The sequence below is a fragment of the Pelodiscus sinensis genome, chromosome 6 (genome assembly GCF_052426305.1).
Source record: "Pelodiscus sinensis isolate ZL-2025 chromosome 6, ASM5242630v1, whole genome shotgun sequence".
NCBI classification, from domain to species: Eukaryota; Metazoa; Chordata; order Testudines; family Trionychidae; genus Pelodiscus; species Pelodiscus sinensis.
In genome coordinates, this window is record NC_143057.1 from 109,580,399 (window position 1) to 109,602,535 (window position 22,137).

Consider the following 22,137-nt stretch of genomic DNA (forward strand, 5'->3'; position numbering starts at 1 on the left):
TTGGCTGTAGTTATCAAATTTATAGTGACACTGAGTCCCATCAGGTAAAGTATTTGGGTATTTCTAATCATGTGTAAATTAGTTAATATGCATATATTTTAGTATTTGTTACTTGGCATTAGTTGAATTTCAAAACATTGTTTAAAAAAATCTTAAAAGTTGTTATTTAAACTCTCTGCTAATTTAGTAGGTACAGTACTATGATAGAAAAACAGTTAATAGAGACCAAATCCAAACCTAACCTAAAAATTTAAGCTTTAGTCACTTTTTAGATTTTTGAAGCTTTTTAGAAAAGTTAGCTGTGATGCCTTACTAAAAATTGATTTTGATTAGCTGATTTTCATATAAGATTATTGTTCAAACACAGATCCGGTCAATTGAAACAGAACTATTGCCTTGCATATTTTAGATCAGCCTGCCGTAGGTGAGGCTGCATCTGTGCTACAGGGTAATGCTGCCATAGTTACAGTGATCTAGCTATGCTGGTATAGTCTCCATAGTGTAGAATGTTTTTAGATTATCCTTAAATGGACTCTTGTGAAGAGACTTCTCTCTTGCCTGTATCATTCATCCCCTTAAATATATTGACCTGAAACTCCTAACCTATAAAGAAATCTCTATCTGATTATCTGTCCCTTCCCTACTCACCTGTCCAATGGGAAAAGGAAAAAAGTAGTTGGACAAAGCTGAATGACTGACAGCGCGAGTCCTCAGAAGTTGAGTATCTCTCTCTCCTTGGTCCCAGTCAGGAGGTACTTATCTGTGCTGCAAGTGAGTGGTGTGGTGAGCAGTTGCCTGTGCCAGTGATGCAGTTTCTGTCCTGACACATGCTGCTTACCCATTTATGTTCTCTCTCCCCCTCCTCAAGTGACTGTAGATGAGGGGGAAAAGTTATATAAAATATTATTAGGATACTATTATTAAGAAGATGGAAGGGGTCTTAAAATGAAAAAAACTCCTTGGGGAGTTGTGTAGTTACAATGAAATGCCTGGTGTGTGGACTTGAGCAGAGGAAAGTGAACTTCTCTGGTCTGGAAACCTCAGCACCTGACTGGTCCTGTATGAGGGAATTTACCAGGTGATGGTGGTCAAGCTGGCTTCTCTGCTTCTGCTGGCTGCAGCGTTGTGTTCTAGTGGAAGTAGAGGAGCCAGCATTCACACAGTGGGGCTGAGGAGGTGCTCAGTGTGAGAGGTGAGGTGGCTGCAGAACCCCACAGCTGGGGGCCAGGATTAAGGCCCCAATGCCATTGGCAGAGCACTGCCAGGCTGTGCTCACAGCCATGGGCTGTGAGGCTCTGCCATTGCCCCACCTCTTCCCCTGAGTACAGCAGACTTCCGATAATCTGGCACTTTTGGGACCCAGGGGGTGCCGGATTATCGGATATGTCGGAGTATCAAGAGGTACTATGGCAGAGGGGCTGTGATGGGTCCGGGGGGGGGGGGGAGTCGGGTGGGAAACGGTGCAGCATGGGGTGAACCCGGTGTTGGTGAGGAGCGGCGCTGTGGGAACAACCCGGCAGCATCCCAGCTGTTCTGCCCTACGGCTTCCCCAAGTCCGCCACTGGTCAGTTTCAGCAGCGGCGGACTTGGGGAAGCTCTGGGGCAGAGCAGCTGGGGTGCTGCCTGGTTGGTCCCGCAGCGCCGCTCAGGGCAGTACCCTAGCTGCTCTGCTCGCCTTTCCCCAAGTCCGCCACTGGTCAGTTTCAGCAGCGGCGGACTTGGGGAAGTCATGGGGCAGAGCAGGTGGGGTGCTGCCGGGCGCCGAGCAGGGAGGTGAGGGGTGGCTCTGCAGGACCAACCCGGCAGCACCCCAGCTGCTCTGCTCCGTGCCGCTTCCCCAGGTCCGCAGCTGGTCAGTTTCAGCAGTGGCAGCAGCGGACTTGGGAAAGCGGCGCGGAGCAGCTCCAATTGTCCGGCTGGCCAGAGCACTTCCGGGCTCCAGTTCGTGCCGGACTGTTGGGAGTGCCGGACCACCGGATGCTGGACAATTGGAGTTTTACTGTACCTCCTGTCCCTTCCCCTTAAATTCTCTCCCTGAAAGGCTACTCCATAATGTCTGGAAAGGTGGGGGAGGAGTTGCGGAGCACAGTGTCCCCTGGCTTTTCTCCATGAAGGTTCTAGTCCTGGAGCACCCACGGATGATGAAAACAAATGTTGCCAGATGAGGGAAATCCAGATTATACAGGTTCAATCTGTTGTGGAAGTTGTACATTAACAGCAGTTAAGAGGAATGGTTAAAAGGGGTACTTGTGCAGAACAGGAAATACGGATGCTGTACATTTAAGGAAAGGGGAAAGAAAATGAAATGCTGGGGTCTTGGTTAGGGATGTCCTTGTGTAGTCGAGTACACAATTAACCAATAAGCCATAGACATTAAGACTTGTCTGCACAAGTACAGAAAGGAGTGGTGTATCATAATTATAAGCAAAGGAAACAAATGTTTCAAAAATGCAGTAATAGCTTACCCAGTATCATAACCTTGCGATAGCATACCATTTAGATTTTGGCTGACACAGAAATAGCATCCATAGAATCATATTGCTTACAGCTTGGATAGCAACAAGTGGAAGCGAAGGGAATGTTTTGGCAGGTGGCTAAAAACTCCCAATCTTCAGATGAATGTGTTTCCCCAAGCAAAAGATGCTTTGAGACAAAAAAGGATGTAGTTATGGTAATGCAACAATTAACAGCATAATAAGTTACATACAGGAAAAACTCTCCCTTTTTGTGATTTGAGTTGACTACTACAAGGAATTGAACAGTTGATGTTACTGACAGTGCAAAGATAACGTTTTCCTAATTTTTTTAATTTAGTTCACTGAGCTGCTCCTTCCAATAAATTTTCAGAACAAGGCTGCTTGACACACTGTTCCCATTGCAGCTTTGCGAGACAGCACACCAAAGTCATTTTTACTTAATGAATGCTTGTTTAAAAGAAAGCTGGAATGTAATGTAGGAATTATTTACATGTTAATAGGCAGCAGGAAACTATTGTATGGGGAAAGTAAGTATGCAGCCTAGTGTCAAAATAATTTGTGAAATAGGAGGCATAGGAAGAAACACCTAGCCCTGGTCTGCATTAGGGAGTTATTTTGAAATAAGGGGCTGGTGTTTTGAAATAATAACTCCTGCTTTCCATGAGGAATAATAATAGTTTCAAAATAGTGGTAGTGTGGATGCTCCACTGCTGCTATTTTGAAATAACTATTCCCCCAGAGTCATTCACAGTAATTACTCTCCAGTACTTTCTAAAGCTCTAAGTCGGAGTAGTGTATCCATATTGAGGGAGCCTGCCTCGAACTAATTTCGACGCTTCCCTGTATTGTAGACACACGATTTTGAAATAGTTATTTCAAGAGTTATTTCAAAATAAATTATTTTGAAATAATTTCCTAGTATAGACACGCCTCTACAGTTTTATTCTGTTGTCAGTCATCAAAGTATCAGAATGTCTTCAACATAAAATCAGAAGCAGAAGTCCTATTGGACTTCATGGATTCTGTGCCCTCTCCTCCATTTTCAGAGTAAAACTAAAGCTGGTTGAGAGTTTTCCATTGGAATGATTTTGACAGAAAACTCACGTTCTGTAAAATTGAAATTTTCTGTGGGGAAAATTAAACATTGTCAGAATTTTTTTTTATTTTTACGTAAGAAAATCATTGCCAACTCAGAGCCTCTACTGCTTCTTGGTAGTCTGGGCTTCCAGGCTCCATAGTTCCTGATGGGGCTATTTGGGATAGGGATTAAGGATGTTAAGGACTAGTCGACTATCTGGTAAGCAAATGCTTATTGGATAGTCAAGTCAACTAGTATCCCTCCCCCGCCTCTATCAGACGGAGGCAGCAAAGTGGGGGGGGGGGGGGGGGAAGAGGGAGTATTTCAAAGCGTCTGTGCCGCACAGAGCTATGCGGTGCTACCTCTTTGAAATGCTGCCTCGTAGTTTCAAAGTGGCAGCGCCGCACAGCTGAGCTCGTGCTCTGTGCAGTGCTGTCTCTTTGGGGCAGCCACTTGGAGCCTGGGGTCAGCTGGGGACTTCTCACCTGATTCCGGGTTCCAGCGTAGCATTTCAAACCCAGCTGATCCCGGGCTCTGTGGAAATGCCATACAAAACCCAGAGTCAGCTGGGGAGTCACCAGCTGATCCCGCGCTCTGTGGAAATTCCGTGAGCAGCCTGGAATCAACTGGGTAGTCCCCAGCTGATCCCACGCTCTGTGGAAATACCGTGAGCAGCCTGGAATCAACTGGGTAGTTCCCAGCTGACCCTGGGCTCTGTGTGGCATTTCAAAGTGGCAGGGTAGCATGGAGCCTAGGGTAGCAGGGGACTCAGAGTCCCCCGCTGACACCAGGCTCCATGCGGGTGCTTCTGCTTTGAAATGCACAAGAGCCCCCACGGGGGACTCTTGTACATTTCAAAGCTGGCACACCCGTGTGCAGCCCGGAGTCAGCGGGACTTCCTGCTGGCCCCGGGCTGCACAGTGAGTTCTGCATTCCTCCTTTGAAATGTACAAGGAGGAATGCGGAAGTGCCCATCCACTACTCGACTAGTAAGTCACTCAATATTTAACATAGTGTAGTTGATTAACCGAAAGGCAAAAGCTTATAGGCTAATGCTATAGACCATTGTTTCTAAACTTCTTTTTATTATAAAGTACCCCTTTCCTCACCAAAAAAATTGTAAGTACCCCCAGTACCTACAGTTTTGAGACACACAACATTTTTTTCTACCATTGCAACACATTTGTTTAAACAACTTAATGGTAGCCGGGCGGACGATGAAATTTTTGGGTGTAAAAACTACAAAAATAATAAAGCGCTGTAAAACTTAAAACAAAAATTCAGTTTTCTCAAAATTTCAGGTGTTGATGTACCCCACCAGGCTTCTCTCAGGTACCCCTAAGGGTACTTGTACCACTGGTTGAGAAACACTGTAAATGATAGACTACACACATTCCCCTCTCACCCCCTTGCCAATACATTTTTTAGCGTGCTTGCCAGCAGCCTGGCTCAGTCGTGGCTCGCGCTGGGTCTGGGACCTACTCCTACTGTGGCTCTGCATTTAAAGAGTATTAGGAGCCCGGTGGGCAGGCAGCCTGACTCATTTCTGGCTCTTGCCAGGTCCAGGAGCACAGACCCTCCCCCCCTCCCTCCCCAGACAGGGGTTGCTTCCACCCTGTACTGCTGCCTCTGTATCAGAGCCAGCTGTGCAGGATGACAGGCAGCTGGCCTGCAAGGGGAACTGGTTTTTAAGTAGAGGCAGCAGTGCAGAGTGGCAGAACATACTGGCTGCCGGCCCCACCCCTGGGGGCTATAGAATAGTCAACTAACTGATAAGAATTCATGAGGTTAATTGACTATTCAGTTAACTGACATTTAACATCCCTAATTTGGAGCTTCTTTTCACTACTGGCCGGATCACTGGGGAGCAATCTATCCAGCAAGGGTTGATTTATCAAGTCTAGTATACATGCAGTAGATCAATTGCTGATTACTTTTCCCTAGACTCTGGCACTCCACCTGAATGAGAAGCTCAAGAGAAGTCGACAGGGAAGGGGTCTCCTGTCAACTTACCTCAGTAAAATAAGTACAGGCAGTCCCCGACTTACGTGGATCCGACTTATGTCAGATCCCTAGATACGAATGGGGCTTTTCTGGCCGCGGAGGACTTGGGCGGCGGACCGCCCAGATGCGCTGCGGTCCCGCCGCCCGCGTCCTCCAAGGCGAGAAAAGCTGCTCTGCGTTTCCCTGGTCTGCTGGGGGGGGGGGGTGACCCCAGCAGACCAGGGAGACACAGAGCAAAGCCGTGGCGAGAAAAGCTGAGGGGGGGGCCCCCAGCAGACCAGGGAGACGCAGAGCAAAGCCGTGGCGAGAAAAGCTGCTCCGCGTCTCACTGGTCTGCTGGGGGGGGGGGGGCCCCCAGCAGACCAGGGAGATGCAGAGCGAGCTGGGGGGGGGCCCCAGCAGACCAGGGAGATGCGGAGCGGCTTTTCTCGCTGCGGAGGATGCGGGCGGCAGAACCGCCCGCGTCCTCCGCGGTGAGAAAAGCCTGGTCTGCTGGGGGGGGGGGCTAGCTGTGCCCCCCCTCCCCCAGCAGACCAGGGAGACGTGGGTGGCGGGACCACAGAGAGGCGTCGCGATCCCGCCGCCCGCGTCCTCAGAGGATTTGCTCCGCGTCTCCCTGGTCTGCTCGGGGGGGGCGGGGGGGGGGGCGGCGCAGCTAGTTATGCCTTGTGTAAAAGGAGATTTACCTACGACGGAAAAAGCCCCTCTGTTCTGCCATTTTACTCTTGATTTCCTTGCTCAAAAGCACATTTTAGGTGTGGACGCTCCATGGGTTTTTGCGCAAAAATGGCCTTTTTTTTGCACAAAAACCTTTCAGTGTAGGTGTAGCCTAAGGGTGACGTAGCTGAAGTTGTGTAGCTTAATTCAACTTTAGCCTTGATGTGTAGATGTACCACAGGATCACTTGTTTTTAAAATTACAGACTAACATGGCTACTCCTGTGAAATACTTTATTCAATGTACTCTTCTCAAACAGAGTAAAGTGTTGCATATACTTAGAGGTCTGACAAATTCGATGCTGTGAAAATTGTGGTATGGACCATGAAATCTTCTCTTTTTTGTATACTTTTATCCTGTACTATATACTGTTGCCCTCTTACTTTTGTGGCGCTTTTAGAGTTGGGTACTGGGCCAGCACCTGCCACTTTATGGCTGTCCAGTACTAAAGGCAGAGCAAAGAGTGGAGACTGCTAGCCAGGCACTGCTCTCAGTAGCAGTGAAGAAGTAAGGGTGACCGTATCATGCCATACCACCTTACTTCTGCTCTCTAGTTTTCCAGTTCTGAAAGCACCAGAGAGGTAAGGGTGACATATAGCAATCGCCCTACAATAGGCTTGCAATTTTGGATTGGGACTCCCAGTTAGAGAAACACTGCAGAGAAACCACACACGACACAGGTGTGCATAAATAGCAGATTTAGTGGATGTTTTACTTGCCTATTTGTGCTGTGACCAACTCACAAAAAAGGCGTTTCTGTGTTTTAAGTAGATCCTTTCATTTGATCTGGGATTGCTTATCTATTATTATGCATAATCATGATATTTACAATAATACCAGTCTGAAAGCCAATATTAAGCATTTCTTCAGGGCCTTTCTACTCACAAATGTAAATGTAATGTTAGTATTGCTCAGGGAATAGATGATGATACTATTCAACCAATAGAGTGTCTAAATTAGGCTACAACTTAAACTTTGAGGTCTGAACAAATTAATTCCGAAAAGTAATTTATGCTGCTTGTGCATATGTTTAACATAACACACTGAAGATAACAATATAGCTGTCATTTACTGCAAAGTTTTTAAATTTTCTGTTTCACCTTTCTTCAAAGATACAGGGTGAGAAACAAATTGAACAAATCTAGGGTAGGTTGTCTTTCAGTTTTTCCTATATAGAGTCCTGGGTCAAAAGTTAATTTTTCTAGATATGTGATGGTAGGTAGAAGAAAATTGACCTTTGCCTGAAATTCTTTTGACTAGAAAAGAGAGAGAGCCTTTCTGTTTTCAAATACAGATGAAACACTGTAAGTTGTCTTTTTTTCTACAGGGTTACACATCTTTTTGGAATGATTGCATCTCCTCTGGATTGCGTGGCTGCATGTTAATTGAATTGGCATTGAGAGGACGTCTTCAACTGGAGGCATGTGGAATGAGGCGTAAAAGTTTGCTAACAAGAAAGGTAAGAGAAAGAAGCAAACAAAATACTATTTGTTTTCTGAAGTGTTCTAAGCAATGCCCTTGGTGTAAATTACAATTTGAAAATTGAAAAAAAATCTTTTTTTGTTTTCTTTTGAGATATGTTATCCAGTCATGGTCAGAATCCAAATGTCCAAAGGAATATACAGAATACTTTTTATGCTATGTGTCTATACTTTAGCTCTGTTCCTATCCTGAAGAACTTTGAAAAGGAGCTAATGAATTGATTTTCATAACTTCAAACTATTTAACCAGATGTGACCCAATTTGGTAAAATACTTAAGTATGTGCCTAATGTAGCAGATGATCAGTTTCACAGAAGTCAATGGGACTACTCATGTATTCTAGAGTTAAGTGTGTTCTTATGTATTTTATTGAATCAGAGCCCCAAATCTAGCTCAGTCTTTAATCCATCACTTTTGCACCTGGATTTTCCAGCTTTTATTTTAAAGTAACTCTTTATAGAGATTTCTACAATTTTTAGGGATTACTAGTCATAGCAGTGTTAATGGACATTTATAAAATCAAGTTATTGGAAACTGGTTAAATGTTACCTTTTTACCACAAAATAAATATACTTTTTATTTTTTGGTCAACTTTTTAAAGGGGAGTTTGAAAACATTCCAAGCTTCCTTCCAACCTCCTCTACTTTTGAAGAATTGGACCTCTGTTTAGGCAGACAGATTTACCTACTGTTAAGTATTTAGCAGTATTTAGCCCTGATTAGTTTGCAGAATATTTCGCCCTCCCTTCAGCTTAATGGAGTGTCTTTGGTTTGTCAGACATTCAAGAATGTTTCTTAAAGACTATGTTTATTTTGGGTCCTCACTCATGCCAATATTGTTTTTCCAAAAAGCCATCTTGGATTTAATTTTGTTAATTGTGTGTGTGTGTGTGTGTTTTTTTTTTTTTTTAAAGGGAGAGCTTGGAGTTAAAAGATGTTACAGTCATAGGTGCTTTGTTTTTCTGGTGTTTGTTGTCATTGAAAGAATACTTGACTCTCTATAGTCCCATGTACAAAAGACTTAACCTGAAAAGGTTATGTGGTGCTTAACATAAGAACAGCCATACTGGGTCAGACCAAAGATCCATCTAGCCCAGTAGCCTGTCTGCCGACAGTGGCCAGCACCAGGTGCCCCGGAGAGGATGGACCAAAGACAATGATCAAGCGATTTGTCTCCTGCCATCCTTCTCCAGCCTCTGACAAACAGAGGCCAGGGACATCATTTCTATCCCCTGGCTTATAGCCTTTTATGGATCTAACCTCCATGAAATTATCTAGCTTCTCTTTAAACTCTGTTATAGTCCTAGCCTTCACAGCCTCCTCTGGTAAGGAGTTCCACAGGTTGACTACACACTGTGTGAAGAACTTTCTTTTTTTAGTTTTAAACCTGCTACCCATTAACTTCATTTGGTGTCCTCTAGTTCTTCTGTTATGGGAACTAATAAATAACTTTTCTTTATCGGCCCTTTCCACACCACTGTTTTATATCATATCCCCCCTTAGTCTCCCCTTTTCTAAACTGAAAAGTCCCAGTCACTTTAACCTCTCTTCAAATGGGACCCATTCCAAACCCCTAATCATTTTAGTTGCCCTTTTCTGAACCCTTTCCAAGGCCAAAATATCTTTTTTGAGGTGAGGAGACCACATCTGTACACAGTATTCAAGACGTGGGCATACCATAGTTTTATACAGGGGCAGTAAAATATTCTGTGTCTTATTTTCTATCCCTTTCTTAATAATTCCTGGCATCCTATTTGCCTTTTTGACCGCCGCTGCACACTGCGTGGAAGTTTTCAGAGAACTATCCACGATAACTCCCAAGTTCTCTTTCCTGATTTGTCGTAGCCAAATTAGCCCCCATCATACTGTACGTATGGTTGGGGTTATTTCTCCTGATGTGCATTACTTTACACTTATCCACATTAAATTTCATTTGCCATTTTGTTGCCCAATCACTCAGTTTGGTGAGATCTTTTTGGAGTCCCTCACAGTCTGCTTCTGTCTTGACTATCCTAAACAGTTTGGTATCATCTGCAAACTTTACCACCTCACTGCTTACCCCTTTCTCCAGATCATTTATGAATAAGTTGAAAAGGATTGGTCCCAGGACTTGGGGGACAGCACTAGTTACCCCTCTCCATTCTGAAAATTTACCATTTATTCCTACCCTTTGTTTCCTGTCTTTTAACCAGTTCTCAATCCAAGAAAGGACCTTCCCTCTTATCCCATGAGCATGTAATTTACACAAATGCCTTTGGTGAGGGACATTGTCAAAGGCTTTCTGAAAATCTAAGTATACTATATCTACTGGATCCCCCTTGTCCGCATGTTTGTTAACCCCTTCAAAGAACTCTAATAGATTAGTAAGACATGATTTCCCCTTACAGAAACCATGTTGATTTTTGTCCAACAAATTATGTTCTTCTACGTGCCTCACAATGTTATTCTTTACTATTGTTTCAACTAATTTGCCCGGTACTGAAGTTAGACTTACCGGTCTGTAATTGCCAGGATCGCCTCTAGAGCCCTTTTTAAATATTGGTGTCACGTTAACTACCTTCCAGACATTAGGTACGGAAACCAATTTAAAGGATAAGTTACAAATCACAGATAATAGTTCAGCAATTTCCCATTTGAGTTCTTTTAGAACCCTTGGATGAATGCCATCCGGTCCCAGAGATTTGTTAACGTTAAGTTTTTCTATTTGTTCCAAAACTTCAAATCGGGATAGTTCCTCAGATTCATCACCCACAAAGGACAGTGCAGATTTGGGAATCTCCCTAACGTCCTCAGCTGTGAAGACTGAAGCAAAGAAATCATTTAGTTTATCTGCAATGGCTTTATCATCCTTGATTGCTTCTTTCATATCTCGATCGTCTAGGTGACGCACAGGAATAACATAGCTAACAGCCCAAATTGCTAGTATTTAAAATGCTCATACTTTCACACCTGCTACTTATGGGGAAAATTTCAGGGTTGACTTGCTTAGAATTTGACATTTTTTTGTTTGAAAAGTCATGCATTCTTTATTCCATAAGAGTGGAGTGTGCATGCATTTTTGAAAACAGATGCTAAAATATCAGCAAGCTCATAAAAAATGCATAAGAACATCTTGAAGAAAGTGATTTATTCTGAGTTTAAGAGACTTTTAAATACTCTGGCAAAATATTTAAATTTTGAGGCCTATTGAAATAGAGGGGCTAATTGATTCAGTTTATCCATCTAATTTTGAACCATAACAGATTAAAATATGGAACAGTCCTCTCACTCACCCCAGGTCTTGGTCTGTACAGTTGTGGTGCAGCTGATGTGAAGTTTTGGGAACTAGTAAGGGATTCTGTCACTTCCTGCTGTGTAATTTCGAGTGCCTTAGTGCTAGGCTGCTTGGCTCACAGCTGTGACACCACAAGCCTAAATTTTCTCCATCAGCTTCCATCAGCCTACTGACTCTTTGCAGGATAACCTGAACAGCCTTCCAGACCTGAGTTTCCCCAAATGCAGAGTGCTAAACTACTAGACATTTGGACACTTCTCCCCTAGAGATGCCTGATGGTTTCAACAAAAGTACCAGACACACTTTGGTTGTGCCAGGATAATGAAATGTGTCTGGAATCTGATTGTTTCTCATAAAATGGAAGAGGGTGGGCAGGAGGGAGTTATACTGCAAAATGAATGAGGACCAGGACAACTATAACCTCATTGGATCAGCAGTGGACAGGGATGGAGAAAGTGACAGCTATTTTGCTACATGTTTCAGAAAATTTGTGTGTCCATCTTTTGAGCACCTGCATAAGCTTACAAGTCAGACACCCATAAAAAAGTGGATTAGCAGACTGAGGTCTATACAGTGAAGAAGTTGCTTAAAAAACAATGAATGCAAGAGAAGTTTCATATTTAGCACCACTCAACTCCAGAGCAGGACTGCTGCATTGTGGAAAGTCACCAATCGAACTTTCATATAAGTTCCATATGCATACTAAGAGACAAAATATTAAGCATGAGCAATAGATGGCCAATATCAGTTACTTGTCTGCAAATTAGAAATATCAGGACAAATATAATAAATGGGTGAAGCCCCAGCACAATTACATAAACGCTCACATTTGGCAACAAAGTCAGCGGTCATTGTCTTTGAAAATTAGGCACTTAATCTCTCTTTGCCTTTGTTCACAAGTGTGAATGAGTGGACTAGTCCTCTCTCTCTCATAGGGTCCCACTCAGGTTCCTAATTGGCCCTCTACTCAGAGTTTTCACTGGCCACCCTGCCTCTTCGGTTAAAGTCTCGACTTCCAATAGCTTGTACACTGGCACCCGTTGGGGTAGGAGGGCCCGGATCTGCCCTCTCTCACAGGTCCCAGCCCAGGGCCCTAAAGACAGGCACAGTCAAGTTCCTGTCCGGCTGACGGGGATTTCTGCTGTAACTCGTCAGTCCGTCGGCCGTAGCATGATAAACTTTGGTCTCCTTCTACCTCCCTGGCATTCTTATTTCGTAAGTCAACCTCTCCCACCCTGCGAACTACCTCAAAGGACCCCTGCCATTTTGCCAACAGTTTGGAATTCTGACCGGATAGCAAGAGCAACACTCTGTCCCCTGGCTCGATGGTCCTAAGTCGTGTTCCCCTATCATAAAACCTCGCTTGTTTCCCTTGGGCCGTTAATAGGTTTTCCCTCGCAAATTCCCCTAGGGTATGTAGTTTCTCACATAATTTAAGAATGTACTGCACTGAGCCTTGTACCTGGGTCACTTGTTCCTCCCAGGCTTCCTTAATAACATTCATTATACCCTGGGGTACCTCTTGAACTGCGACCAGTAGGGCGGGCAGGAGCCTGTCCCACGCCTTAGGATCTTCCTCTGCAAATTTCCTTAACATACTTTTCAGTGTTCTGTTGAAATTTCTACCAAGCCGTCGGTCTGGAGGTGGTAAACAGAGGTCCTTAACGCTCTAATCTGCAACAGCTGACAAAGCTCCTCTAACAATTGTGAGGTGACATTAGTCCCCTAGTCAGTTAGGATTTCACGAGGGATCCCAACTCATGAGAAGATCTTCACTAGCTCTGCAGCAAGGGTTGGGGCGGTGATATTTCTCAAAGATATGGCCTCGGGGTACCTCATCACATAGTCTATCAGGACCATAATGTACTGGTGCCTTGTCTGCATCTTCTCGAGGGCGACCAGATCTAGGGCGACCCACTCGAAGGGGACCTCGATCACTGGTAAAGAGACTCGAGGGGCCCTGGGTGCCCCTTTGGGGCTAGCCTTTTGACACTCACGACAAGAGTCACAAAAGCCCTTCACCTCCTGGTATATCCCCGGCCAGTAAAATCTTTGCAACAATCTCTTGACAGTTTTCTCATACCCCAGGTGACCAGCCCATGGGTTCGCATGTGCTACTTCTAGGAGTTGCCGGCGATATCGCCCTGGGACCAGCAGCTGCCAGACTGTCTCGTGCACCTCCACCCCTTCCATGACTCTATACAAACGATCACAATATACCTCAAAATGGAGACTTGTCGCTGGCCGGGCTGCCTGGCCCTCCTGCTCGTCGGTCTCCACAGCATCTTCCCAGGCCTTTCGCAGTAAGGGGTCTTCTCTTTGCTCCTGCATGAAGTCTCCGCTCCAGAGTTCAGGTTAGGCCACTGGATCTGTAACGCCCATTGTGCCGGGACCCCCCAGCCGGTTCCGCCAGCTCCTGTGCTAGTTGCCTTTGCTGCTCTTGGTGTTGTGAAGCAAGCTGCTGTATCAGCAGTTGTTGCTGCTGTCTTTGGTTTTTGCCAGCCATTCGGGCATTTTGGCTGGCTCTATGTCTTACTCCAAAAACAAAATGGCAACAGAAAAGAGAAACAAACAAAAAAAAAACCCAAGCCAAATTTGCTTATTCACTAACTTTGTAGACTCTGGCTCCCCTTACTCCAAGGGGCCGGGATTAGGTGCTCACGTTCTCCACCAGGTTGTGAATGAGCGGACTGTGAATGAGTGGGCAGAGCGTGGCAACAGGGGCGTTCGGAGTGCGGGGCGATCGCACCCCATTACAACAAGACTAAAATTGATTTCTCCCTTTTGGGCACCTGGTTCTATGATTGATTTCCCAAGATCACTGTCCCATTTAGCACTGTGGAAAGGGCAGCGTGGTCCTGACCTCCAGGTTGAAAAACCCATGACACAGTCAGTTCCTGAAGAGAAACATTTAGAGCAGGCCAATGATAATCTATAAGGGCAGAGAAACATTCAGAGGATCTGTAGAAAAAAGGGAGGTTGACTGGGGTTTCCCAGATGCTTGCCTCTATACAACAGTGTGCTATCCAATTAACTTCCCCGAGGGAAAAATTGGGAGAGTAAGAAACAGTTATAGGCTAGTTCCAGCCTAGCAGGGAAACAGGAAAAAAAATAATGGGCAACTGGCTGCAGATAAATAGAAAATTCCATGACAACATACTTCATTTTTGTAGCATAATTGAAAAGTACCTGATTCCATGGCCACAGAATTGCAGAGCTTTGATATTTCTTAGAGCTGCTAATTCAAGCTGGTGTTAATGCATCAGTATTTTGATTCACCTTTTCAAGGCTATTTCTGCAACTCTAAGTATTATCAATAAACTTGTTTTTAAATAATAAAGCAACCTCTCAGAAACCCATTTACATTTCCCCAGGGAGTTATGGTCCACAGCGGGAGAAGGCACAACTGCAAATTATTCCAATACAATGGAAAAATAGGAACAATAATAAGAGGCCATTATGGCTCCATCAGGAGCTCTTTAATGATCTGAAAATTTAAAAAAAAACAAACAAAAATGTGAAATATGAACGTGTTGCTAAACATGAGTACAATAGAATAGCACAAGCATATAGGAACAAAATCAGAATGGCTAAGCCACAGAATGAGTTACACTTGACAAAGGACACAAAAGTCAATTGGCAAAGCTTTTAAAAATACATTAGGAGCAAGAGAGACTAATTCAGGTGTAGGTCCTCTACTTAGCAGACCAACAAGGGGAAGAAACACAAGCCAAATATGGAAAGACTAGGTTAAAAATATTTAGACTAGTTTAAATCAACATAGTGTGATGAAATTCAGCCTAGGATACCAAATGTAGTAAGAGCCACCCACCTCTGCTGTGGCTCTGCAGTTTAAATGTAGTAAGAGCCAGACTGCCTGTGCACCTGGCTCCTACTACATTTAAACTGAAGAGCCACAGCAGGGGTAGCTCCTGGACCGGTGTGAGCCGGCACAGTCTCTTTCCCTTGTCGACTAATCGTGCGATTGATACAAATTGTATCGACCTCACAATTAGTCAGTTACCCACCTCTTATCCTTAATGCATGAAAGCAAAATGGGAAATAACTGACGAATCAGTACTAATGCTGAAAAGTCTCTGAGGGTTGTAATGGATCTCAAATTGAGTACAAGCCAACAATGTGGTAGACTTGGAAAAGAGGCTAATATTCTAGGGTAGATTAACAGAAGTGTCATATGTAAGACATGGGAGGTAATTGTCCCGCTCTGCACTATTGAGGCCTCAGCTGCATTACTGTGTCCACTTCTGGACACTGCATTTCACAAAAGATGTGGAGAAATTAATTTTCAGAAAACCTGATCAAGGAGGAAAGGTTAAAAAATCTGGCTATGTTTAGTCTTGAAAAAAATTATATTTATAATATAAATTAATAATCAGGTATGAGAAGGGCTGTTATTAAAAGGATAGTGCTTGATCGTTCACCATGTCTACTGAGGATACTGTAAGAAGTAATCAATGTAATACATAGTGTGACGGGTCGCGCCGCCCCCACACCCCACCCGGCGGCCCGCCCCGCACTCAGCCCGCGATCGCGCTGTCTCTCCTGGGCGCCACCCAGGGAGCGCAGCGGCACTGCGGAGCCTGCTCCTCTGCCGCGGCCCGGACAACGGGCAGCGCGGCGGGGGCGGGGCAACGCCCGGACGACGATGTACGGCGGGGGCGGAGCCCCGGCGACGTGGCGTCTAACGTCACCGGGCACGGACGCACGGCGGGGGAGGAGCCTGGTGACGTGGCGCCCTACGTCACCAGGACCGGACGCCGGCGGGGGATTTAAAAAGGGGGGAATGGGGGAAGACAGGAGAGGACGGAGGAGCAAGGAGGGGAAGGAGGGAGACGGAGAGCGAGCAGAGGAGGAAGGAGCGGAGAAGGAGGAAAGAGCAGAGGAGGGGGGGAGAACAGAGGAGGAAGGAGGCACAGGACACTGAAGGAGAGGCACGCAGCACAAGAAGGAGGGAAGTGGGGGAGCACAAGTGGTGAGGGGGACTGCAAAAAGGGGGGTAAGCAGAGGCGACGGGGAGCAGGACGGGCTCCCGCGTTACACATAGCTAGGGAGATTTAGGGTTGATATTAAAAACTGTCTACCCATAAGGGTAGGTAAGCACTGCAATAGGTGTGCAAGGGAGGTTATGGACTCCTTAGAGGCAGGTTAGACAGACACCTGTTAGGGTAATCTGGATAATCCTGCCCAAGTGCAGGGAGCTAGACTAGATGACTGCTTTGGGTTCCTGCCAGTCTTTCCATTTCTCTGAGTCTATAAAATGTACCTGTTACGATACCCCCAAAAGTAGTAATAAACTACGAGCCCTCTGTTCTTGTGATTCAAAATGTCATATAGATCTATTCATAGGATCATAGAGCTGTAAGAGACCTTAGAAGGCCATCAGGTCCAGCCCCCTGCCCAAGGCAGGACCAATCCCAATTAAATCAGCCCAGCCAGGGCTTTGTCAAGCCGAGACTTAAACACCACTAGGGATGGAGACTCCACTACTTCCCTAGGTAACCCATTCCAGTGCTTCACCACCTTCCTAGTGAAATAGTTTTTCCTAATATCCAACCTGGACCTCTCCCACCGCAACTTGAGACCCATTGTTCCTTGTTCTGCCATCCGTCACTACTGTGAGCAGCCTTTCTCCAGCCTCTTTGGAACCTCCCTTCAGGAAGTTGAAGGCTGCTATCAAATCTCCCCTCACTCTTCTCTTCTGCAGACTAAATAGACCCAGCTCCCTCAGCCTCTCCTCGTAGCTCATATGCTCCAGCCCCCTAATCATTTTGGTTGCCTTCTGCTGGACCCTCTCCAATGCATCTACATCCTTCCTGTAACTGGGGGCCCAGAACTGGACACACTACTCCAGATGTGGCCTCACCAGAGTTGAGCAAAGAGCAATAATCACATCTCTGGATCGACTGGCAATTCTCCTCTTAATGCAGCCTAATATGCCATTAGCCTTCTTGGCTACAAGGGCACACTGTTGACTCGTGTCCAGCTTCTCATCCACTGTAATCTCCAGGTCCTTTTCTACAGAACTGCTACTTAGCCAGTTGGTCCCCAGCCTGTAATAATGCTTGGGATTCTTCTGTCCCAAGTGCAGGACTCTACACTTGTCTTTGTTGAACCTCATCAGATTTCTTGTGGCCCAATCCTCCAATTTGTCTAAGTCACTCTGGACTCTATCCCTGCCCTTCAGCGTGTCTACCTCTCCCCCTAGCTTAGTGTCATCCACAAACTTAGGGTGCAGTCCATCCCCTCATCCACGTCATTAATAAAGGTGTTGAACAAAATCAGTCCCAGAATCGAACCTTGGGGCACTCCGCTAGAAACCGACTGCCATTCTGACATCGAGCCGTTGATCACTACCCGCTGGGCCCGACCTTCCAGCCAGCTTTCTATCCATCTTACTGTTCATTTATCCAATCCACATTCCCTTAACTTGCTGGCAAGAATATTGTGGGAGACTGTATCACATCGACTGACTTCTCCGTGTCCACAGCCAATTACCTCATTATAGAAGCTAATCAGATTGGTCAGGCACGACTTGCCCTTCATGAATCCATGATGACTATTCTTGATCACCGTCGTCTCTTCCAAGTGCTTCAAAATGGATTCCTTGAGGATCCCCTCCATGATTTTCCAGGGACTGAGGTAAGACTGACCGGCCTATAGTTCCCTGGATCGTTCTTCTTCCCCTTTTTAAAGATGGGCACTACATTTGCTTTTTTCCAGTCATCTGGGATCTCTCCTGATCTTCACGACTTTTCAAAGATAATGGCCAAAGGCCCCTCAATAACATTTTCCAACTCCCTCAGTACCCTCAGATGTATTAAGTCCAGACCCATGGATTTATGTATGTTTAGCTTTTCTAAATAGTTCCTAACCTGTTCTTTCCCCACTAAGGGCTGTCCACCTTCGTCCCATATTGCGTCACTTAAGCATTAGTTTGGGAGCTGATCTTGTCCATGAAGACAGAGGCAAAGAAAGCATTAAGTACTTCAGCTTTCCCCACATCATCGGTCACTGGGTTACCGCCCTCATCCAGTAGGGGCCACACACCCTCTCTGATCACCTTCTTCTTGCTAACATGCTTGTAGAAAACTTTCTGGTTATCCTTCAAATCCCCGCTTTGGCTGGGGATTTCATACATGGGTACTTTCCCAGTTAGAAATATAAACATATGCATTTTGTGCCACAAACTAAAGAAATATCTATTAATGCAGATTAAATAACCACATATCTGAATGTCTTTGGTCATTTCGTCCCATTAGGCTAATTTATTAGGGTTTTCTTTGTTGTATGGCTTCATCACAGTGTTTACAATGCCGAAATTCAGTTTTTTACATTCGTATGCTACTGATAGATAACTGCATGACAGAGTTTTACTTTTTAAAATGTGGTTCTCAATTTTGCTGTTATAGAAATAATCGTTGAGTTTGAGGACAGCAGGGGCCAACAGATCATTGCCTAGTCTGATTGCCTGTCTATCACAGACCACCAACACACTGAATCTGAAAACATTGGATTTTGAATATCAAACCCTATATCAAATGTGCTTGCTGGAAATGATTGATCTAGTTGATTCTAGATTGTTGAAGTACACCCAATATTCAATCTTCATAGCAAATCACATCTAGAGGAAACTCAAGTTTACCAATCACCTGACAGCAGTCTCCAGAAGGTTCTAATTTTACCAATGTTGTGGAGTCCATGATTTTTTTTTTTGGAGGAGGGACTAATTTAATATTCATGTTTTGACAGGTTTTTTATTTATACGTAGCTAGCATAGTGGTACACACGGCTCTATCTGAGCATAGGATTGGGAACCAACTGTTTTTGCTTTGTAATTCTAGATCTGACTCTCTTTTGGCCAATAGATAAAAAAAATTCCGATTTCCCTGATGTTCTGTGAGGATTGGTTTAGTTTTAAAACACTTTAAAAATTAAAACTTTCGTGTGTTACAAATATTGAATAATACAGATTCTTCTCCAGAATGCCACTGGTATACTGTTGGGACTCCAAGAAACCTGCATTTAAAATTTCCTTTGAGAACGTGTCTCAGTTAAACTATCTAATCTCATTGTTACATGGAATTGTTGTTGTTGAAGTATACTAAAAATCAGTAATGTGATTCTTCTGCATAATGCTGTATAGTATATGAAATGAGAATTGGGCTGCATATTTTGCATGCATCTTTTTATTTATTTTTTAGTAAATACAAATCATGTCACCAGATGGCAGCAGGTTGCTGTTTGCAACAGAAAGATCATAAAAGTGTTAAGGAAGAGCATGAATTGCAGCTAGTGGGAGACCACAAAGAAACTTTGCTGAATAAGTTACCTGCCGAAATGTCAGTTCTAAAAATTGAAGTGTAGCAAAGCTAAGTAATAAAGATTACTCTGGATGGTTCAGAAAGGCTAATAAAAATTAAATCGGGGATTCTCTTTATGTAATGAGTGTTTCAAAGTTGAGAACAGTATTTGCAAAGTCTGTCTATAAATGACTTGACGTGATAATTACACATACTTTTTCACAGTTACGTTTTTGATGGCTTTTTTTTTTTTTGTACAGAAGTAGTACAAACTGGAAGGTCACCTGGTACATTGAAATGATGTTTTAAATACAGCTACACTGCAGGTTTTTCAGAGACGAAGAGGAAATTATCTGTTGCTTTTTAAATTGAGTTTAAATTGTTTCACATAGGACTGTCTGGTCAAGATGTAATGTGCACTATTGAGAATTGCTGACCAAATGTAATAGTGTTGTGAGGTATTAAGGTGCCTTTTTCTGGTTTTTATCCTAGATGTTTAAGGTGTGTAAAATGAGTTGAAAATAGAGAGGGATAACACAACTTTTTCTTGTACTTGCCATCAGGTGATCTGCAAGTCAGATGCTCCCACAGGTGATGTTCTGCTTGATGAAGCTCTGAAACACATTAAGGAAACCCAGCCTCCCGAAACAGTACAAAACTGGATTGAACTGCTTAGTGGTAAGATAGAATTTTAAAAGGTTTAAAAAATAATTCTGGTTCACTGTCACCACTCGATTAGAGGAAATATTGTAATTTGCGTCTTGGCAAAATTACTGATTGTCGGTGTGTTGTAGCATGTGTCAAAATGTGGCCAGTAGAACAATACAGGTAACTGCTGGTATTGGCTTAACTGGATAGAAGGGATCCAGATGTAACATTTGGGAATACAATTTGCCTGGCACCTCAAATTTTGAGGGATAGTAAATCTTAATTATTTGGGAACACCACATCTCTGCTGAGAAATAACAGTTGTCCACAGTAACACAAGCCTTCCTTGCCAGGATATAAGAGCCTATATCTCTCCCCACCCCTCACCCCTTTAGAAGAAGGAATAGCTTCAGTTCAGGTTACATCCTTCTAGGAGTTTACTGTACAGTAATTACTTATTTAACATGTGCCCGCTTAACACGTTTTCAGGCTAGCATGATTTTTTTTTTAGGGAACGATTTTTGAATTACACAACCGTCCCCGGAATAACACGATTTCCCCAGCCTGCCCATCGCCATCGGCTGCCTTCCCCCGCCTCCCTGCAAAGCGGCGGAGGGTTCGCCGCTCGCCACGCTGTTCCCCGCTGACTCCCCCTTGCCAGATGCCTTGCCCCTCTCCTCCGCCCCCACTTGCAGGCTGGTGGCTAGGTTTCCCCAGCTGGCCCGTCACCAACGGCTGTGCGGGCCTTCCCCCGCCTCCTTGCAAAGTGGCGGAGGGTGCGCTGCTTGCCGCGCCGTTCCCCGGCGACCTCCCCATGCCAGACGCAGTGCAAGTCTTGGCATACTCCCAACCCAATCCCCCTCTCTTCTCTCCTCTCCTCTCCTCTTCCCTTCCCCAGAGCCAAACATCTCCCCTCCCTGCTGTAACACAATCCACTTTCTCCCCCAACCTTATGTCCCAGTCCCAACAGACACCACCGCTTGAAACACAACCCCCACCTTTTCCATTATTTTCAATGGGAAAATTGACCCCGCATAACACATTTTCACTTAACACGATCATTTTCTGAAACATATCTATAGTGTTAAATGAGGAATTACTGTACATGTCCTCCAGAGATCTTGCATACAAACCCAGTGAAGAAATGGAAGTTGAGGAACTGATATTTCAAATTTAAAACAAACACAATTTGGTGACTTTTATAAATCAAAACAAGCCCACACCTTTCTTTACTTTTGCTTCAGAATTTATCATTCAGAGAAACTTATAAAATTGAAATTTGACTAATCAGAATAGTCCGTTCTAATCTCTTCAGAATGAAGCATACAAAGTGATTTTTTTGGACACAATTGCCTTGAGAGAGTTCCACAAATACGTATTAAGAGATGGAATGCAAATTAGATTATCCCATTACTGAAGACAAATGTTAATTGCAAGTACACTTAAATCCATCACAGTTGGTCTGCACTGAAATGAAAAGGGAATTCTACTGCTGAATAATGATCATCTTGTTTTATATAGTGCCTTTCCATTTTACTGTGGCCAAGTACACAATCACCTTTTGTAATTTTTATTACATTTAACATTTATTCCTACCCTTTGTTTCCTGTCCTTGAGCTAGTTACTGATCCATGAGAGGAACTTCTCTCTTATCCCACGACTGCTTACTTTCCTTAAGAGCCTTTGGTGAGGGCTCTTGTCTGACAGTCCGAAAGTCCAACCATGCACAATATATCCTGTGGATCACCCTTGTCCACATGCTTATTGACACCATCAAAGAATTCTGAAAAGTTGGTGAGGTGTGATTTCCCTTTACAAAAGCCATGTTGACTCTCCCTTAACATATTATATTCATCTACGTGTCCGATAATTCTGTTTTGCAATGATTTCATCCAGTTTACATTGTACTGAAGTTGGGCTTACTGTTCTATAATTGCCAAGATCACCTCTGGAGCTTTTTTCAAAAATTAGCGTTATATTAGCTCTCCTCCAGTTGTCTGGTAAAGAGGCTGATTTTAAACAGTGGATTACATATTACAGTTTATTGTTCTGCAATTTCATATCTGAGTTCCTTTGGAACTCAAGTGAATGCCATTTGCTCTTGGCTACTTATTACTGTTTAATTTACTAGTTTGCTC

General features: G+C 44.2%; 1 protein-coding gene across 1 annotated transcript in view; it reads left to right on the forward strand.

Annotated features, from left to right (window-relative positions):
* GOLPH3 (golgi phosphoprotein 3) overlaps positions 1 to 22,137 on the forward strand; it is a 51,557-nt gene that overhangs the window by 21,733 nt on the left and 7,687 nt on the right. Inside the window, exons 2-3 of the mRNA XM_075932593.2 lie at positions 7,604 to 7,735; positions 19,915 to 20,029. Of these exons, the coding sequence (XP_075788708.1) occupies positions 7,604 to 7,735; positions 19,915 to 20,029 (247 nt within the window). The remainder of the gene's footprint in view (positions 1 to 7,603; positions 7,736 to 19,914; positions 20,030 to 22,137) is intronic.